The sequence below is a fragment of the Chlorocebus sabaeus genome, chromosome 11 (assembly GCF_047675955.1).
Source record: "Chlorocebus sabaeus isolate Y175 chromosome 11, mChlSab1.0.hap1, whole genome shotgun sequence".
In the NCBI taxonomy this organism is placed as follows: domain Eukaryota; kingdom Metazoa; phylum Chordata; class Mammalia; order Primates; family Cercopithecidae; genus Chlorocebus; species Chlorocebus sabaeus.
The window spans coordinates 85,355,291-85,376,519 of NC_132914.1; the positions used below are offsets into that span (position 1 = coordinate 85,355,291).

The 21,229-nt window shown below is 33.3% G+C and overlaps 1 protein-coding gene across 9 annotated transcripts in view; it reads right to left on the reverse strand.

Annotated features, from left to right (window-relative positions):
• The window catches only part of CEP290 (centrosomal protein 290), a 94,444-nt gene that overhangs the window by 44,774 nt on the left and 28,441 nt on the right, over positions 1-21,229 (reverse strand). For 5 of the 9 annotated variants that reach the window (XR_012094548.1, XM_073020985.1, XM_073020984.1 and 2 more), the window contains 8 exons: positions 18,780-18,944; positions 18,284-18,433; positions 16,131-16,252; positions 14,058-14,160; positions 13,737-13,967; positions 9,871-10,044; positions 4,087-4,198; positions 934-1,139 (listed from right to left, as the gene is read on the reverse strand). Coding sequence is in view for 8 of the 9 variants with exons in the window: in XM_073020985.1 (XP_072877086.1) it covers positions 934-1,139; positions 4,087-4,198; positions 9,871-10,044; positions 13,737-13,967; positions 14,058-14,160; positions 16,131-16,252; positions 18,284-18,433; positions 18,780-18,944 (1,263 nt within the window). In the remaining variant the exon portion in view is untranslated. The remainder of the gene's footprint in view (positions 1-933; positions 1,140-4,086; positions 4,199-9,870; positions 10,045-13,736; positions 13,968-14,057; positions 14,161-16,130; positions 16,253-18,283; positions 18,434-18,779; positions 18,945-21,229) is intronic. The other 4 variants (XM_008004202.3, XM_073020983.1, XM_073020987.1 and 1 more) reach the window with 2 other exon arrangements.

The following is a 21,229-nucleotide window of genomic DNA, read 5'->3' on the forward strand; positions in this document are numbered from 1 at the left end:
GAAATGTAACAAAAAATGTTCAGATACATCAATTTTTGGTGAGGTTTTTTTGTAATTTAGCTTTTAAAGTACTGCAATCCTCTTTACTTGGCCTTAGTCCACATATATTGAGTGTGAATTGTTAAGAACAGACTGAAGGAGTGTAAAAAGATGAAAGAATCAGAAACAAATTATGGAGACTCTGGTTATATTCCAATCCATCAAAAGTCATTTTTATTAGGCAACTCATTATCTAATAATATCTGAACTTGCAATATTCTTACTTTGCTTAGAATGCAATCTGCTCATTATATTTTACTTTAATTATATCATCTATAAATAAATCCAAATGAGTTAATAAAATCTTACTCATATAGATTTAGTGACATAGTTAAAACAAAAATGATATAAATGCTTTGAAAATATATTAAATCTCAAGGTAAGCAAACACTGTAAAAGTTGTGTTTAATCATAAATTGTTAAATACTTGCAAACTATATTTACTGCCATGCAGTTTAATGATTCTGACCACATCAAAAATATATAAAACCTCCAATTAGAATGTAAAGTCCCTGAAAGTAGAGATTATTGTCTATTTTGTTTCTTGCTATACTCCCAGTCCTAACACAGGGTCTGACATGTAATAGGCAATGAATAAATATTTGTTAAATGAAGGGATGGTGGTGAAAGGCAATTCCATTGTTTAGTAAACAACATTTCATACGTTAAATCTAATAATATAACATTGGTGAGAAACAAGAACTTACAGAAATATCTGCTTTCGTTTTAAACAATTCATATTTAAATCTTTTACTTATTTATTACACGAAACATAGGCACTATATTAATAAGCTATTTCAGAGATTAAAAAAAAAACCTCTTAACAATAATACAATGTCTACCAAGACTAATTCTTTGTTCTCTAATTGTATGATAAAACTTATAATATCAAACCTCAGAAAATTTGGTTTCCAATTCAAAATTACGTTCCTCCATTTGCTTTAATGAAGTCCGTAAGTGTTCATACATTTTTTGACAATGTTCAGCCCGCTGCCTTTCATTTAATTCCTTCATTTCCAGCATCGTTATTTTTTTTGAAATGGAAACAATGTCACTGTTGGTTATTGATTTCTTTGCCTTATCCATGCTAGATTCATTACCTATATGCAATAATACTTAAGTCAATCTCATGTTGTTTATATTAAAATTACCTCAGATATTTTAGATGTTCTATATAAGAAAGCATTATAGTTCCATGGAAAGCACATCAACTTTCTGAATTCTATCAGACCTGGATTCTAATCTTAGCTCTGTTACTTCTTGCCTGTGTGATGCCTATACCACTGTACCATTTAATCTCTGTGGAACTTAATGTTCTTCATAAGTCAAATGATTAATAAAAAAAAAAAAAACCTATTCCTCACAGAATTGTGGAACTAACAATATAAAGGACTTAGTGCAGAAGTGTCACATATAAGAAATTTTAAAAATGGCAAGTAAACATTTTACTGAAAGGAGATAAACTGTATGAGAAGCAGTGCAGTAAAGCAATGTGACTTTGTGAATATAAGTGCAATGACTAAATTTTTAAAGTCTCACAGAGCCAAGCTGAAAAGTAAAATCTGAAGCCATATGATGGATATATTCTACAAAATATAATCTTGTCTAATCATGAGTATTATTTGGTCTTTGTACAGACCTAATACCAAATATTTTACATTCTTTTATTAGTTGTTATGCCTTAATCTTATATATGTAGTTATGTAGCTTGTCTTTGGACACAAAAGTCTGTGGCTAAACGGAAAGAGAACTAAAAGCCTCAATTTACCATGAAAAGGCATCGCATAGGAGTGTCATTAGTTACTTAGTTATTTTTTGAGGAGAGGGAAGAAAACATACTTTTGCTTTGTAAACACGGTCCAGAAAAAAACAAAATTTGGTATTTTGCTTTTCAGCAACTTAAAACTGATGTGTTTAGGGTGGCCAATTATTTAAAGGAGCTAGGCAGCAACTCACTTTGTAAACAGCCTTTTACAATACCAATAATGCCCTCTCCTATTTTTCCAGCTTCATAAGTTCAAGTTTTATAACAGAGTTTTCTCTAAGTAATATACATTTCCTGAAAAAAAAATTGGTCTCTATCTCAGTTTTAAAAAGTACTTTATTATGTTCTGTATTTATCTTTTAAATTTATTATTTTAGAATAGCTGTTGCAAGCAGTAATCAAGTAACTAACAATCATGGATCACTAACAGGTGCTAAAAAGCATTAGTAAATCAGTTCATTATGGAATAAAGACTCATTCAAGTAACCTTAGGCACCATATAGAAAAGTATTGCAATAAATACCAATATATAAAGGAGTCCTCCATTCTGTATTGTGCTAAACTCTGATAAGAAGAGAAAAGCACATCGCAAGGGCTGAAGCAGATTAGTCATCTTATATGTTTTTGGGTTTGGAGCATTCTTAAAGAGAGGATAAAGCACAACAGCTCAACACTAACAAATTCCTAGATGAAAAAAAAGCTAATGATGTGACATTTTTAAACTAACATATAAGGTCAACAGGGAATAGGGAAACACTCTAAAACTTCGGTGATATAAATCCATATATGGAAGAGATTAAGATACATAAACATTAAAGAATTTCTGTAGGGAATTCAGCATTTATTAAAAATAAAGATGATAAAATACAAAGAACCTACTAAAATTGGATGCAATACTCTCTTATGTCTTCATTTAAATGGTGTCTTCTTCCAAGTAAATAGTACACAAAAGTCAATTCATATTTAATCTCTTATTGAGCTAAAAATTACATTTCTAAAAGTAGCTTATCTAAGATTTCCCAATGTTAGGCTGCTCTAAACCAAGTATGTCATTACCAATTTAAGAGAACAGCTCTATTTAGTAATAAAAACCTTGAATAGCTCTAAGGTCTAGGAAACAAATAAATGAAAATACATTATCAAAAGCAGCAAATGTATTTGAAAATTATGAAAAACAATATATGAGATAACATTATGAAAACCTTACAAACTAGGATAACTATTTGAAAAATTAATATGGAAAACTCTAATGAGAGCCACAAAGATTTCAATACCTTTTGAGACAGTAATATCTCTGTTAGATATACATGAAAATGTTCACTGTGGCACTATAATAGCAAAGATATAGAAAGCTAGTGATTTAATTACTCAAACACAGTAGGATATTGCATAACTATTTACAAGTATGATTACAAGTATGATGAATAAAACAATTTTTCATTTTTATTATTTATTTATTTTTGAGACGGGGTCTCGCTCTTATCACCCAGGCTGGAGTGTTGTGGCGCGATCTCGGCTCATTGCAACCTCCGACTCCTGGGTTCAAGCAATTCTCCTGCCTCAGCCTCCTAAGTAGCTGGGATTACAGGCACCTGCCACCATGCCTGGCTAGTTTTTGTACTTTTAGTAGAGATGGGGTTTTGCCATGTTGGCCAGGCTGGTCTCGAATTCCTGACCTCAGGTGATCTGCTCTCCTTAGCCTCCCAAAGTGCTGGGATTATAGGTGTGAGCCACTGCGCCCAGCCACAAAAATACTTTTGATACTACTATCTAAATACAGTATAGAACAATGTTTATAATAATTTAAAACATATAAAATATGTAAACATATAGAAGCAAAAAATACAGTAATATAGTAGTAAAACTATGAGAAATATAACTTCTTTTCAAATTTTCTTGGCTGTTTCCTGGTATCTTTTAATTTAAAAATATCAAATGATATATAACTAATATAACTTACACTCAGTGAAACAACTCATAATACCATTATTAAAATATCATCAGTTTTAATTGTTAAATGGTTCAAAATAGTTAATAGCTTAGTCATAAATTTTTAACATACATGATTTCATTAGAAACAAATCTAACTTAAGGACTGAAAACTAAACTTAGGTGGGGTTAAGTAAAGGATTATTCATCTACCTAAGTTAAACTATTAGGCAGAAAGTTCTTTTTTTAGTCAAAGTACTTCCTTTTAATCTAGTATAAAAAAGGAACTTTAAATAAGAAATATTCATTATTAGATGTTAATCATTTAATATTATCAGAGTCATAAGACTTACCTAATCTAGTTTCTTGTTCCCAGGCTTGTTCAATAGTGTGAAGTTTTTCCTTGGTAATCTCCAGTTCTTTATTTATAGACTCCACTTGTTCTTTTAAGGAGGCATTTTCACACTGAATAAAGGAAAAACATCACTAAGAAACTACATTGTAATTCAGACCAATACCACAAAATGACATTGTCTTAACTTTATATAACATCTCCTTAAAACTCACAATCCAGTTTTTTACAAAATTAGAATTTCCTCCATATATAATACATGTATACATACAAACACATACATATATGTATAATACAGGTATACATATACATACTGATATAGTTTGGCTGTGTCCCTACCCAAATCTCATCTTGAACCGTAGTTTCCATAATCCTCCTATGTCATGGGAGGGACTTGGAGAGAGGTATTGAATCGTGGGGGTGGTTTCCCCCATGCTATTCTCATAATAGTAAGTTCTCACGAGGTCTGACGGTTTTATAAGGGGTTTCCCCCTTTGCTTGGCTCACATTCTTCTCCTTCTGGCCACCATGTGAAGAAGAATGTGTTTGCTTCCCTTTCTGCCATGACTGTAAGTTTTCTGAGGCCTCCCCAGCTCTGTGGAACTGTGAGCCAATTAAATCTCTTTCTTTTATAAATTACCCAGTCTCAGATATTTCTTCATAGCAGCATGAGAACAGACTATTACATATGCATACATATACATATATATATAAAATGTAAAATATTATTTTAAAATAATCATCCAAATCCTGTGTTATCCAATACAGGGCCCTCAATTTCTGAGTATTAGCTTCTGCTACAAAAGCTGTAAATTCATTTTGGCCAAGCTGGAATACTCAAGAGTTTTGCACCCTTCCCAAACTAGTGCTTACTTCCTTCATGCAAACAGTTGCTGAGCATCCTAGTGTGTCATCAGTGACAGATGACGATATTTATAGTGAAAAGAAATACAAAATTCGGCCTTCAGAGTTCTGCCCATTCAGTGCCTATGTGTATGGGTGGGTGGCAGGATTTTGCCAGTGTGGAACGCAGCAGATAATAAGCAACAAACAAAAAGCCTATTAAAAATGTCAATATTGGCCAATCACGGTGACTCACACCTGTAATCCCAGCACTTTGGGAGGATGAGGTGGGTGGATCATTTGAGGTCAGGAGTTCGAGACAAGCCTGGCCAACATAGTACTAAACATAGCGCTAAAAATATAAAAATTAGCCAGTCGTGATGGCACGTTACTAGTAGATCCCAGCTACTCAGGAGGCTGAGGCAGAAGAATCGCTTGAACTTGGGAGGTGGAGGTTGCAGTTAGCCAAGATTACGCCACTGTGCTCTAGCCTGGGAAATACAGCAAGACTCCATCTCAAAAAAAAGAGGTCAATATCAGCAGGTGCAGTGGCTCACACCTGTAATCCCAGCACTTTGGGAGGCTGAGGTGGGAGAATCACTAGAGTCCAAGAATTTGAGACCAGCCTGGGCAACAAAGTGAGACCTCATCTCTACAAAAAAATACAAAAATTTAGCTGAGCCTGGTGGTGCATGCCTGTAATTCCAGCTATTTGGGAGGCTGAGGTGGGAGAATTACTTGATCCCAGGAGAGCAAGGCTGCAGTGAGCTACGACTGTGCAACTGCACTCCAACCTGGGCAACAGAGTGAGACCCTGACTCAAAAAAAAAAAAAAAAAGTTGACATTTGGAAAGAAAATAAAAACAGGGTACTGAGCCAGTGAACAATAGAAGGGGACATATTTAGATAGAGTGGTTGAAGGATGTCTTAACCACCAAAGAAATGGTATTTAAGCTGAACTGTGAGGTACGAAGTATTTATTATAAACCCAGATGCTCCAAAGGAAGAAAGCATTTGGAGTACTGTAAGATCTGAGAGGAGAAAATGATTGAAATGATTGGAGCAGGAAAAGATTTGGAGGATTGGAGCACCCAAGCAGAGTAAGCAAAAATAAGAGTCAATAGCAGTAAAACATGAAGTTGGAGAGACCATCAGGGGCCATATCAAGCAGGCATGCCAAGACAAGGAACTGGAATTTAACTTAATGCATAAAAGAAAACAGATTTTAAGGAGGAAGTTCTAAACAATCATTCTGGCTGCACTGTGGAGAATAAAGGGGTCAATAAAGAAATCAGGGAAACTAGTCAAAAAGACATTGTGGAAGTCCAGATGTGTGATGTTGCTGGTTTGGACAAGGGTTATAGCTGTGAGGATGAAGAAGACACATATAAACTACATTTGGAAAACAAAAATGGTAGAGAAAAAGGATGACTACAGAATAACTCTGAAGTGTCTGCCTTGACTAGCTGGTTAGGTAACTGAACATCTATTGAAATAAGAATGACTAGGAGAGAAACAGTAATCAGGAGTTCATTGTGGATATGTTAAATGTGAGATCCCCTTGAAACATAGGAATTGTACAGTAGGTAATTCTGTACAATAGAATAGAGCTGTGAAGAAAAAGGCTGGAGACATAATATAAATATATATATATCTTAAGTTCCTTTATTTTTTCTTTGAAAAAACAGAATGCCTATTTACCACATGCCAGGTACTCTAAGCAATGGATTTCAATGATAAATAAATTATTTCCTAGAACTTATATCTGAGTGGAGTACCTGGAAAATAAGCCAATATAGAATACAATGTCAGGTATTAAGTGTTATGAAGAATAATACAAACAGGGTAATGAGACGAAAAAAAGAACATGTTATGATTAAATAAGCAGGATAAGGTAACAATAATATATTTTTTAAGTGAAGTGCATAATTACAGTTTTATATGCTATGAATACACAGAAGGGAAAAAAGGAGGCTGAGGGTGTTTTAAATATCTTTCTATCCATTTTTTTTCTTCCTTTCATCCTTTTTCACAGGATAATCCTATTGTTTGTTACAAACCTTTTTCTCCCACCTACCCTGATATTTTACTATTTCCCTTATTACCACTTTCATCTCTTATCTTCATCATTCTCTCCGTACTAACTCTAAATTTTCTTTCCCTCCTCCCTCAAACTTCATTGGTCTCCTTTATTTTTTTTAAAAAAAAGGCTGGGCCCAGTGGCTCGTGCCTGTAGTCCCAGCACTTTGGGAGGTTGAGGCTGGCGGATTACCTGAGATCCAAATTTTGAGACCAGCCTGGCCAACATGGCAAAACTCTGTCTCTACTAAATTAGCCGGTCATGCTGGCAGGCACCTGTAATTTCAGCTACTCAGGAGACTAAGGCAGAAGAATCGCTTGAACCTCAGAGGCAGAGGTTGCAGTGAGCCAAGATCACACCACTGTACTCCAGCCTGGGCAATGTAGTGAGGCTCTGTTTCAAAAAACAAACACACACACAAAAAAAGAATCCTCTTCTTGATTCTACCTCAGTCTACATCTGTTTCTTTTTTCTTCTACTATCAAATTTCCAGTTTTTCGTTTGCTTTCTTACCCATCCAGTTTTTGTATTTCCTTATTATCTATTCTATTCTTCACATATGAAATCTGATTTTCATCACCTCTAGTCTCATAAACCTTTACCTCTCAAAAAGCAACAACGATTACCTAAGCACCATATTTGACAACATGTGCACTGTGGCTCTCCACCACTAATCACTCTCATGTATTAGCTTGACCTTTGTGCCAAACAGGAGATACTCAACACACAGAAACAAATTAAATAGTTCATTATATCAAAAGGCTTATATTCCATTAAGGGAGACAGATACGTAAACACATTGTACTATGTACAAAACCTATGTATAAGATGCAGAACTAGTGTAGACAAGACCGACTTTGTTCCATTAAAAAAAGGATGCTTAAGAAAAAAAAAGGTAATGCCTTAACAAAGTTTTGAAACAGGAATAGAAATTCACTGAGCAAAACAACTGGAAGAGAGAAATGGTTCCCTACATAAAGAAAAGAGCATGTACACAAGAACATACATAAGAACACTGTGCTCAGAAAACTCAGATAGTTCATCTCTTGTTCTAGATGACATGAGTAAGTACGGGACTTGACTTTTACCCTTCAGGTGACTGGTAGCTTTTGACAGTTTTTAAGCCAAGGAGTCAAATGGGAGTCACAGGGTAGGATTCATGTTTAGAACGACCATTCCTGTGGCAGTAAGGAGGATATAAGACAGGAAATAGAGACATGAATAATGGCTACCACAATAAAGATAATAAAAAATAAAACTAAGACACCACCAATAGGGATAGGTATGAGATATTCAGAATTATAACTGGGGCCAGGCGCGGTGGCTCACATCTGTAAACCCAGCACTTTGGGAGGCCGAGGTGGGCAGATCACCTGAGGTCAGGAGTTCGAGACCATCCTGGTCAACATGGTGAAACCCTGTTTCTACTAAAAATACAAAAATTAGCTGAGCATGGTAGGGCATGCCTGTAATCCCAGCTACTTGGAGGCTGAGGCAGGAGAATTGCTTGAATCTGGGAGGCAGAGGATGCAGTAAGCCGAGATCAGGCTACTGCACTCAGCCTGGGTGACAGAGTGAAACTCCATCTCAAAAAAAAAAAAAAAAAAAATCTTGAGGAAAGATGAAAAATATTCTTTGGGAAAATGATAACGTTAAAAATCACTCATTGATACATTATCTACGAGACGTCTCTTGCTTAGGACTTTCTCATGCTGGAGAGGATAGGACAGAGGACATGGAGAATGGAAAAAAATAAATTATCACCACACCTAAATAGGCATAATTTTCTATAAAAAGTAATATAATCACCTCTCTTTGTCAAAAGCAGCAGAAATGAAACTGATTATGATTACTTCTAAATAATATTGATATGACGAGTTGATGGGTGCTGACGAGTTGATGGGTGCAGCACACCAACATGGTACAAGTATACATATGTAACAAACCTGCAGGTTATGCACATGTACCCTAAAACTTAAAGTATAATAATAATAAAAAATAAATTTAAATAATAACAATAATAATAATATTGATAAACATGACTCATAATTTAGTAGGAGTCCTGAAAGCTACTCAGAACAATGTTTTCATTTACTGAATGTGTCTCTCTGAGCCAGCAAAAGCTTTTGAGCTAATAGAATTAGATTTTATGCTACTCCTGTGAGAGGATTTTAGATAAGAATTATCCAAAATCCAGAAGCCTCTATTTCTGATGAGGAAGACGAACAAATCAGGAGCTTGTTCTGTCCTCAGTAAGAGGTATGGAGCTCAAGTGGCTGTAAAAGAACTGTAAAGGGTCTGGTCCATATTCACAGATTATAACTTATGATATTCTACTCTAGGTTTTTGTATTTCTACAACAAAAAATGATGAGAATTTACAGAGTGCATCCATGGTCCAGGAAGAGCCCTTAATATTTCAGGCACTGTTGTCTACATTCATTCCAAGGAACAAAAGCCAGGGACCATGGAATAATAGTTTGCTCTGGGTACAGGGGTAAGAGAAAGGGATGGGCACTTAATGGGTGCTTCCCTCTTTTGATTACAATATTCTACCGGTTTCATGATCCTTTTTCTCTTAGATGTCTGGTTGAAAGAGGTTTGATTCAGCTAAATCATGCAAGTGACCTAAGGAGAATGATCTAGATAATCATTCAGAAGTCATTCTGTGTGTTGTGTGTGTTGATATTTGGGAACAAAATATTTATAACTAAACTGAATGAATAATATGGATAATTATATCTCTGTTAAATTTATATAAATGCAGTCAAACTTTAATTAAAATCTGCCACATCCCCCCAAACACAAAGACATTGACAAAAAATGGCTAATATCACAAGGTTCAAGAATCACACAAACTTACTTCCAGGTGTTCCAAGTTACTTGTTCTTTGAACGAGCATATTATCTTTTTGCAAGATGTCCCTGTACTTAGAAGTCAGTTCATTGTACTGTTTATTAGCCAGTTCTAGTTCAGACAAACAGACACTATTATCTACAACTTTTTGGAGAGCTGCAATCTTGAAAATGGCCATTTCCTATGTAAATAAAGATATACTGAGTTATGCTGGTGTCTTTTTTTCTGGTCAAGCACTAGCCACTTTTGAGAAAGATAATACAACTGAAAGCAAAACAGAATTTAAAACCATTTTTAAAATATATGATTTCCCATGTCAGAAAAATATGCAATAACATTAATTTCTTTCATATAGTATGCTACTTTGAAAATCTTAATCATAATAAAAATAAAATACTTTTATAACTCTTGTCATAGTAAAATAAAATTAATTTGAGAAAACATAAACAGCAGCAATATATATCTCAGAATATATCTTTGGATGGCTTTTCTAAATTTCATGAGATCAGAAAACAACCTGCCTTTTAATAGACAAATGGGAAAATTAGCATTACCATAGGTAACTTTTACAACTTAGCTATTTATGCTTACTGTAAGCTAAACAGACTAGCTTTAATAACCAAAGAAAACTTTTTGTACACATGATCACATGACGGAAACATTAGGGGGAGAACTTCTATTATAGTTCTCTGTAATAAATAACATCAAGGACTTTAAGTTACTTGGTTCATGGTTCTACTCATCAACTACAGAACTATTAAAAGATATTCTATTATCAACACCAAAATGAAATGCCCAGTCTTACAGTTCTCTTAAGTTGCTCTATAATAGGCAAACATTACATAGAAAAGTACAATAAAGAGTGATGAAAGCTGAGAAGTGGTATAAGGAATAACCAAATTTATGAATGAGGCAGTAAAAAAAAACTTACAGTTATAATTCATTCTGAAGTACAGTAATGATGGAAATATTTGTAATAGTGCTTCAGATCTTATTTTGGCAGCCTTTCTTCTCCATCTAAGTTAAGTATATACTATTCTACCTTACCCTTGATATTCAGTTTCACTGTTCTGGGGGAAACAGGGGTAGATGAGATTCTATTTCCCATCTCTTCAGAATCTCCCTTTTTCTTGGCTTTTCAATTGTTGGGAGAAAAAAAATCAAGTTCATGAGCAGGTAGAAGAGGAAGAAAACTAATTCTTTTCTCTTTCTATCTCAGACACTAACTGTATTCGTAAAACTCTAAGAAAAGTAGATTCTAAAAAAATCTGACACGAAAATAAGAAAATAAACATTTCCTTATTACACGTCTGAATAAAAATCACTTATGTTTATTAAAGAATTTCTTGAGGCTCAGTATTAAGCTTTAAGATGAAGCTGAAAATAGGCTTATTAGCATGACATCGCCCATTGCAACCTTTAAAGAGGATAGTAAAGAACCCAAGCCCATTTTAATTTCACTTTGAATTCTGTGTTCCTATAATCCTGTCTAAATTTAGTCATGTACATTGAACATTTACATGCTTAAAGTTTACTACAAGGTAAGGTATAAAACTAGGTGCAGAAGGGTATACATGTCATGTAACCTGTCTTGTCTTCATGTTTCCAAAAAAGAAACATAAGAAAGATAGTAAGTTACCTACAGAGGGTAGAGTAGAATAATATGAAAGGCATAAGGCCAGAATTAAGATTTCTCTGACTAAATATTTGCATATATAAATATTGTATATATTAAAATTCAATAAAAAGGGAAAAAATCCCTAAAATTAAAAAAAAAGAAAAACAGATGAGTCTAACTATATATCAAATGTATAACATAACTGCATGAAGACAATTATTTCAAGTAAGCGTAGAATATGTTACTTTGCCTATACATCCTCAGCAAGATAGATTCTGAAGAAAATAAGACCTGAAATAAAATTTTAAACTATGTTTGGCAGCATTGCTGTTGTTGTTACTATTAATATCAATTCAAGTATTATTTTTCAAAATATTGTATGTATATTGCGGGATAAAACAAATATTTTAATGTTAATAAAGATTTTCTATGTAAGAAAAAAACATACAAGTGCAAAATCAAAGAAGTTTAATAAAAACCACATACTATTTACTTACCCCATAATGTCATAATTAAACTGGAAATAACAATATGAACTTATAGTTTAAATATATACATATTTTTCTAACTTGTCTACTGAGAGATTAGTAGCAATGATACTCTGAGAGCAATGATGCCCAGTGGCCAGTTTTTGGTATCTAAATGCCTTCCCCGCTAAAAGGAACCTGGGCTCTTTAAAGAAATGGTTTATTCCAAGTATGGGCATGAAGTATGTAGGTAAGTCTAAGACATCTTATGCTAGAAAACAAGTCAAGCTTTGAGGCTTCGTTCAAAAGATTAATGAATTTTTGTCAAAACAATATAAGTCAACTTTAAAGGACTCTCTTTGGCTAAAGTTGAGACAAAAGAATATGACTCCAACTAAAACACACGGAATATTTAAAAGTCTGTGAGTCTAATATGATACTTAAAAAAGAGAAAGCGGAGATGAGAAAAAAAATCAGGTAGCGCAGAGCACACCAAGTGCGTATTCTGAAAACTGGTCATTAAAGAGAAAAGCATTTAGCTTGCCTTTGTAGTAGGAGCTATACGTCAAGATAAACAAATAGCCTGGGCTAACGGGGAAACGCTATTTATTTTACAAAAGCGTATCTGTTAATAAATGCAAGTGCATAATATAACTAGAAAATTATGATGTTTGCAACTCCTCATAATTGAGTTAGGCAATCAATCATCAGAGGATGCTAAAATCATTAGGACTGACAAATAATTTGTTATTTGTATGGTACCAAAATATCACCAGTTAACTAAATTGCTTAATAATGGAGGTATATGGTTATCTTTACTTCTTCTTCTTCTTCTTTTTTTTTTTTTCTCTTAAGAGAGAGACTAGCTCTGTTATATAGGCACACAGGCTAGAGATCAGTGGCACATGATCACGGCTCACTGCAGCCCCCAACTTCCTGGGCTCAAGCCTTGATCCTCCCACCTCAATGTCCCAGGTAGCTGGGATTACAAGCATGTGCCACTACACCCAGTTAATTTAAAAAAAAAAAAACAAAAACTAAAAAACACATTTTTTGTAGAGATGGGGTCTCACTGTATTGTGTAGGCTGGTCTGGCCTCAGGCAATTTTCCTGCCTGGGCCTTCCAAAGTGTTGGAATTACAGGAATGAGCCACCACAGCTGGTCTGCTTGTTTTTTCCGTAACACAGTAATCAATTACAAAACATGTAACAACCAGATACTCTTGAAGTGATGCAGCATAAAGTATAGAGAATTACTTATGAAGTATTCTTGCCAAAAATGTTTAACCCTGAAGCTAACTAAGGGTTCCGACCTAACTTTTAGTAATACAAGGGACAGAGGAACAAGTAAAATGACACACACACAAAAAAAGTCAGATACATCTTCAAACATTTTTTGGAGAAAAAGAAAACCAAGAAGATTCTATATTAAAAAGATTTATGAGATGTAACATCCAAATGTTTATTCCTTGATCAAAAAATGTAAAAAATGTGACTATAATCAGGGTTTTAGGCGATATTAGAGAATTATTGTCATTGTGTTAGGTATAATAAAATTACTGTGGTTATTTAAAGAAAAAAGGCTTTTTCAAAAGGGTACATTAAATATTTAGGGGAGGAAAGTCTGCAATTCAAACATTCCTACAAAAATCAAAAGAAGCAATTATGGCAAAATGTTAATAAATGTTAACTATTAATTCAGGTGATGAGCATTATTGATACCATCCTATCTTCTGTATACTTGAAATTTTTCATAGTCAGAAAAAGCAACATAAGAATCAGATGTACCTTAAATCTTTGCAAACATCCAAGTTTTTCACAAACTTCAGCCTCCATTGACAACAATTCATTCTTTTGTTTCTCATTTTCTTTTCTAAGTTGTCGCTCCAGTTCTACTAAGATTGTATATTGCCTTATAAGTGATTTTTCATTCACTTGCAAAACAGTAATTTTCCTACTGTTTTCTGCAAGTATTTTTTTCATTTCATCCGAATCCATCTGAAGAGCATTGAGCAAATTCTGCACAAAGACACATCCATATTACTTGTTGAATCTAGCTATCCTAGTTTGTACAATATTGCATACTAATGTTAAAAATGTTTTACTTACATTATATTCTTTTACTTTTATAGCATCTTGCTGAATTTGATCTTCAAGTTTTCTCTTTTCCTCTTTTATTGTTTTAGATTCTGTTTTCCAGGTGTCCTTTTCACTAAACACAAAACAAAACCAAAAGACAATACTGTAAACCTAATAAAATGTTTGACTACAAGAAAAGATAACTTCAGATTATGCAAATTTAAAGTTTTCTCAACACAAGAGGTATCATAGCTATTCAGTATCTGAAAACACAAGAAGTTAAAATTTCATTTAAAAAGGTTTTAGCCTAGAATTAAAAATATTTTAAATAAATGCAAGGCAACAAAGTTATCAAATTATTTTCATTCTTCCCTGATTCACCACTTAATGGGTGGTGATATAATTATAATTGAAGTGGAATCTTACAAACATTTTATTGAAGACAGAAAAAAAGTAGGAAAATAATACCCCATACCATTTCTAGAAATCAAATTCCAACATTCTGACCCCACTCTCAAATTTGGGTGTTAAATGCTTACAAAATAATTTGAATACAAACACATCAGAAATCATTAGACTTAAAAGAAGATGTGTAAAGGATACAAAATTGGAGTTAAGAGGAACAGTTCAAGAGATCCATACATAACAGTGACTAAAGTTAATAACAGTATATTATATACTTTAAAATTGCTAAGAGAGTAGATTTTAAGTGTTCTTACTACAAAAAAAAAAAAAAAAAAAGTATGCTGTAATCCCAGAACTTTGGGAGGCCAAGGTGGGCAGATTGCTTGAGACTAGGAGTTTTGAGACTAGCACAGCCAATATGGCAAAACTCTGTCTTTACCAAAAATACAAAAATTAGCCAGGAATGGTGGCACATGTCTGTAATCTCGGCTACTTGGGAGGCTGAGGCAAGAAAATAACTTGGACCTGGGAGGCAGAGGTTGCAGTGAGCCAAGATAGCACCACTGCACTCCAGCCTGGGTGAAAGAGCAAGACTCTTGTCTCAAAAAAAAAAAAAAAAAAAGTATGTGAGGTAATACATATGGTTAAGTAGCTTGATTTAGCCATTCCACAGTATATACATATATAGAACACCATGTTGTATGACATAAATTCTTACTTGTGAATTTAAAAAGTAATTTAAAACATATTTATATATAAATTTTTTTTTTTGAAGTTGTGTAAGACACTGTTATCTACGCATGAGCATTCCACAAACATCTGCAACGTTCTTCGCATAAACCCAGTACAGTGGTATCATTTTCTTTGCAACTGAATGATTGTTCAGACTTGGACATGTGACCCAATTCTAGCAAATGAGATCGGAGTCAATGTCTGCCAGATATCACCATAAAAAAAGTTTACTTAAAATTAAAAGCTATGTAGAAAAAAATGCTCCTCTTCTTCAATGGGCACAGTTTCATCTTTCTTGAATTCATGCAGCTATTTTACAACTATCATAGGTGTTAACAACAACCTTCCAATATGACCTGACCTATAACTAGCTTTGTGGTTCTGGTTAGTCAGATAATAATTATTTTTAGTGTTTAAATCACCTTTGATTAGGTATTCTATTTCCTATTAAGGAAATCATTCTATTGATTTAGATGAGATGACAGAAATAAGGAGAAATATGTTAGTTCCCTATAGACATATATGAACAATGATGATGGTGACGATGATGAATGACGCTAACAACAGCTGACATTTACAAATTGTTCATATGTGCCACACACTAGCCCAAGCATTTTCATCTAATAACTCACTTACGTTTTACAATAATCCTATGAAAATGGTATTACTTACAAAGAAACGTACAGAAAAGGAAACTGAGACACAGATAGGTAAGATGACTTGCTCAAGCTCTTACAAAAAGCAAATGTTAAATGATTCAAACTCAGGCAGGATAATCCCAGGCTTAATGTAATCATTAAGCTACACTGTCTCCATAAACAAGTTCTTAACAGTAGTTACTAGAGTAAAAAAATACAATTGCAAAGGAAGAAGAAGAAGGGAAGAACAAAACATCAATTACTCTTATGTTACTTTCACAATTAACAAGAATATACTGCAATTGTATTTATAAAGTTTTGCTAATACCTATACCTCAGGTATTCTTTATACAACAAACTTTGTTGATGACGAATTACAGCAAATTTTCTGTTATAATCTTCAAGAGAATCTTCTAAATTCTTTAACTTTTTTTCTTTATTTTCTAGTTCCTAAAAAGTGGTTTAGAAATAAGAATGCAAAAGAAATAGAATGATGAATTTGAAAGTATAAATTCATATTCTGACATTATAGAAAAGTTAAAAGTCACCAAATCCATAAGCAACACAGATCATTTTTCCATGATATTATGAACATTTTAGTTTAAGGCATAAAAAAAAGAGTACTACACAACAAGTAAAGTTATTTTTACCATATGTGATAGTTACAGTTAGCACACAAATAACCAGATCACAATGTTTTATTAGATAGAATAGTTACAAACTCACATCTAGTCACTTGGCCACATGCCCTCTTGTGAACATACAGTTTCACATCGTCACTCAAATTATCCTTTCCAATTATTTCATTTTAAAGATGAAATTGAAAATTAAATAACATACTCAATATCCAAAACTCATTAACACTACACTTGGCAATCATTTTTACCAAATACATATGCTAGGCTTGTTGTCTGGTGCTTTCCATATATATGGATCCAACATTTGAGGTCGGGTCTGTCTGACTCCAAAGGTCTTGCCACGCTTATAGCTCTATACAGCCTTAGGATTGCGAGTCCAAGTACCTGTTTTGCCACTTTGAACAGGTTTTCAGACTCCCAGTTGGTACTCTCTAATCTAGTACAAACTTCTGATATATTTCTAACATAAAGATGAAAAAATATGAATTTTATCTCAAAAAATATGACAATGCCAAACTACCACTATTTGCTGGTAGTGTCCCTATACCTCAGGTAAGAGAAATAATAACGCTAAAATTATACATTTAAAAATAATAACCTAACATATATTATAAAGCAATATTCTAATAAGTAGTTAAAGCTGTCCTTACCTGACTTAGATAACATAAAAATCCCAATATTGAGAAAAAGATGAATTACTGTAATTTCCAAAATAAAAATGAGTACTTAATAATTATAACTCAAGTATACTCACAAATGGATCACCCAGCAGAGAGAAATAGTGGCATTTATAATCAAAAACATATTTTCATTGATTCTGAACACACATTTGTAATTATATTTATAATGTGTGTGATGTTATAGTCAAACTTCAAATAAAATAATAAAAAAGATCTGTCATTAGGACATTCATAACAACCATTATATAGACAGCAAAACTGAGAAACCCAGGGCAAGTAGTATAGTAGAGTACCCTTTTCTCTTTAGAGGTAGATTAACTAACACTTTATTGGGTAAAGAGAAGACAAAGATAAATAATAATTTGGTTTAGAAGTTTTTACTTGTGGCCAGGTGCAGTGGCTCACGTCTGTAATCCTAGCACTTTGGGAGGTCAAGGTAGGCAAATCACTTGAGACCAGGAGTTTGAGATCAGCCTGGTCAACATGACGACACACCATCTCTACTAAAAAAAATACAAAAATTAGCCAGGGATGCACGCCTGTAGTCCCAGCTACTCAGGAGGCTGAGGCATGTGAATTACTTAAACTTAGGAGGAGGAGGTTGCAGTGAGCCAAGATAGCGCAACTGCACTCCAGCCTCGGTGACAGAGTGAGACTGTCTCAAAAGAAAAAAAAAAAAAAGTTTTTACTTGTGAATGAGAAAAGGGGAATAATTCTATCATGACACTAAAAAGCTTTGACAGAGTTTATTCTTTTATTTTCCACCTAGCAATAAATAAAAGTGCTCATTTACATAACACTGCTTTATAGTAGCTGCTTTTTGTTCTGCTTGTGAATCATGTATTTCACATGAATGACAGGCATGTGAACAAGATGTGTGAACACGCTGCTCATGCAGATTAATGGAATGAATGGTACAAATTGCTTTTATGTATAATATTCCATCTAACATCAAAATCCATACAAAATATATTTCACTGTTACTATTTTGAGAACTCAAAGGAATATATGAAGACTAAATATTAAGAAAAGTACTATCTGCATGCTTTGGTGATGGAAAAATTAAAATAAAGTAAAATAAAAGTAATAACACAAACATACTACCAATGATTTTTGTTATTCGCATGTAAAATTTTCAATACCTGCAACAAAATTTTTAATACCTGTAACAAATGTATTAAATATTCATTCTGAGAATTAATGATACTGGCACTAGATGGTGCTATCCCATCAGGTAAGTCAATTCCTTTAAAAACAACATTTGATCCTTCTGATTGTCGTAAAAGACTAGTTTCTTTTTCAAGGTGGTCTATCTGGAGGAAAAAAAAAAAAAATCCAGCAATGAGAATAACATCTCTTACACCCAAAGAAAGATAAATTAACAGATATGTGAATGCTCTGCCAGGAATTTTACTTAAACCATACTTTAGTTTCTGCTTAGAAATGCCCAGGTATAAGATTTAGAATTTTTGTATTCTTTTTAATATTATAAGGTACATATTTTCCACTTAATTTTATATGAGAAATCCAGTTTCTTAATATCAAAAGAATTAATTTAACGAGCATTTTCTCATAAAGGATTCTTTTTAAAAAATTAAGTTTCCTATTAAATCTACAATCTTATGTTTAGCATTTTCTTCTATTTAATAAAACTCTTACTTTTAAATTAGCCTTTGCCAACTGCTGTGAATAATTTATAGCCTCTTTCCGAGATTCCCTGAGCTCCTGTCTTAATTCTTCATTTCTTCCGGTAAGCTGATCAACTTGGGCTTTCAAATGCAGACTGGCATCAAAGATTCCTTCTGCATTCTTTGATTCTATAGCCTAGTAAATTTATATTATATATTAGAAATATGGAGAAAAACAGTGAAATCGTGGTAAAAAACAGTCTGTCTTTAAATAAAATGGACATTTAAGCATTTTCCTATTTTCACTGCCAAGCATGATAATAAAGTATGCCAATTCAAATTCTTATTTATGAATCTATAAAACTTTCATTTACATTACCAAACATAGTAATTACTTCATTAAAACAATTAAAAAACATCTAGCTAATCTTAACAGACTGGTAGACTAGAAAAACAACCAGACAGGAATAAGATGACCAGGGTTCAAATTTTAATCAGTCACTAGCTGGGAAAGTGACTTAAATTCTCTGTATCTTAGTTTTCTTGTCTCTAAAAAGGGGAAAATAATGTTAGCTCTGCTCACTATACAGGGTTTTTGTACAGTCAAAATGAGGCATTTTTCTCTGAAATTATATAGGATCTGCATTCAAAGCATGTGCAAAGGAATGGAATACAATACAATATTGAAAAATTGATCAATACAACATTCAATTAAGTGAATTTTTCAGTGCTTCCTCTCCATACAGTTGAAGCATAAATAAAAATAAAGGCAAGGTATCATAATATGGCATTATCTAAGAATAATGAATAAGCGAAAATAATATGTCAAATATTAAAATATTATCAGAGTGGCATCACCGGCCCAAAATCTCCAACAGTGGCATACATAAGTATATACACACAATGCACACATCTACATAATATATGCATAAAAATATATTTGGACTTTAGACAAACTGTATGGAAAAAACTGTTAAAGGCAAAGTAAGTCTTAAAAAATGAAGGTAGAAGCCAAATAAGGTAAAATGAATATAACCAAACGCAATCTCCTACTCAGGAAGGTGATCCGGGGTTTAACTCTAGGTAGTAGATTTATAAAAGCCTTCCCCTGAAGGAGATTAGAGTAGGTCATGCAGAGTAACAACTTACACTAATTCAAAGAGGATATCATGAAGATAAAAGTAGGTAGAGGAAGGTACTCTGACTGACAACAAGGTGGTCTAGTTAGTTGTCTCATTGAGGAATAGTGCCTTGTCTACATGGACTTTGGTAAAATGAGAATGAGTTAGATAGCTGTTGGGGGCACTGAAAAATACCTTGTAGTAACAAGGAGTGAACTAAAGTGCATAATCCAGAATTATCTGGTCTAAATTGTCATGGGTTCTGAAGATTTCTTAGAGAAGGATTGTTAAGTGATTTGTGAATTTCAGACTGGGCCTATAAATCTGAAAAAACAATGACAGTCCAGGATAAAAGTAAATGAAGTCTATGGAAACAGTGGCTCCAGTAAGGCCCAGAGATTGTCAGCATAAACAGAAGTTAGGCTTTCTTGGACCATTCACTCTGTTTTCATTTGGTCCCTAAGTAGAGCTGCCCTTAGAAAATTAAGTTTGATCTGGGACACAGTATCAGTAGTGGGCATCATCACAGACAAAAGATGTTCACATAAAAAAAAACATAAAGAATCATTTTAGACATTCAAAATGGCAGAGGCAAAACGAAATCACCAATTAGAATGAGAAAGTCAGAATGAGAAAGATATAATGGGAATTAAACTATTTTCTTGCCTCAGGAAATTTTTAACATACTAGTATCATTCTCATTCTCTGCTAACAATCACAGTGTTGCTATAAAAAGTATCCAATTACTGATTAATCATGATTTTTTTTTTAAAAAGCAACTCAGTAAATAATAATAATTTTTTTCCTATTGAAATCAAGCACAAATTTGGGAAACAATATAATAATGTATGCTAAATATGTTCAGATAACATAAATGACATATACTTAAATATTAACAATCTAAAATGTGTATATTATTCAAGTTTATATAACAGATACTCTATCCTGTATTTATAAACGGTAAATCCATTGAGAATTTCTCAAGTCTCTATATGGTAAATACAAATAGAATATTATTGATGGCTAAATCTTTCCTGTAACAATGAGTAAGTTTTTAAACATTTAGAATAAAGCCATTTCATAATACTTCTTATGGCATAAGTTCCTAAGAGACCTACACTCCCATAAATAAGAAACAAATTAAAAAAAAAAAAAAAAAAAAAAAAAACTACCTAAAGTTTCTAGAAAATGAACAAAAGCAAGCAGATTTTAGGGGGAAAAAAAGGGGGGGCCGGGCGCGGTGGCTCACGCCTGTAATCCCAGCACTTTGGGAGGCCGAGGCGGGTGGATCACGAGGTCAGGAGATCGAGACCATCCTGGCTGACATCGTGAAACCCCGTCTGTACTAAAAAAAAGCAAA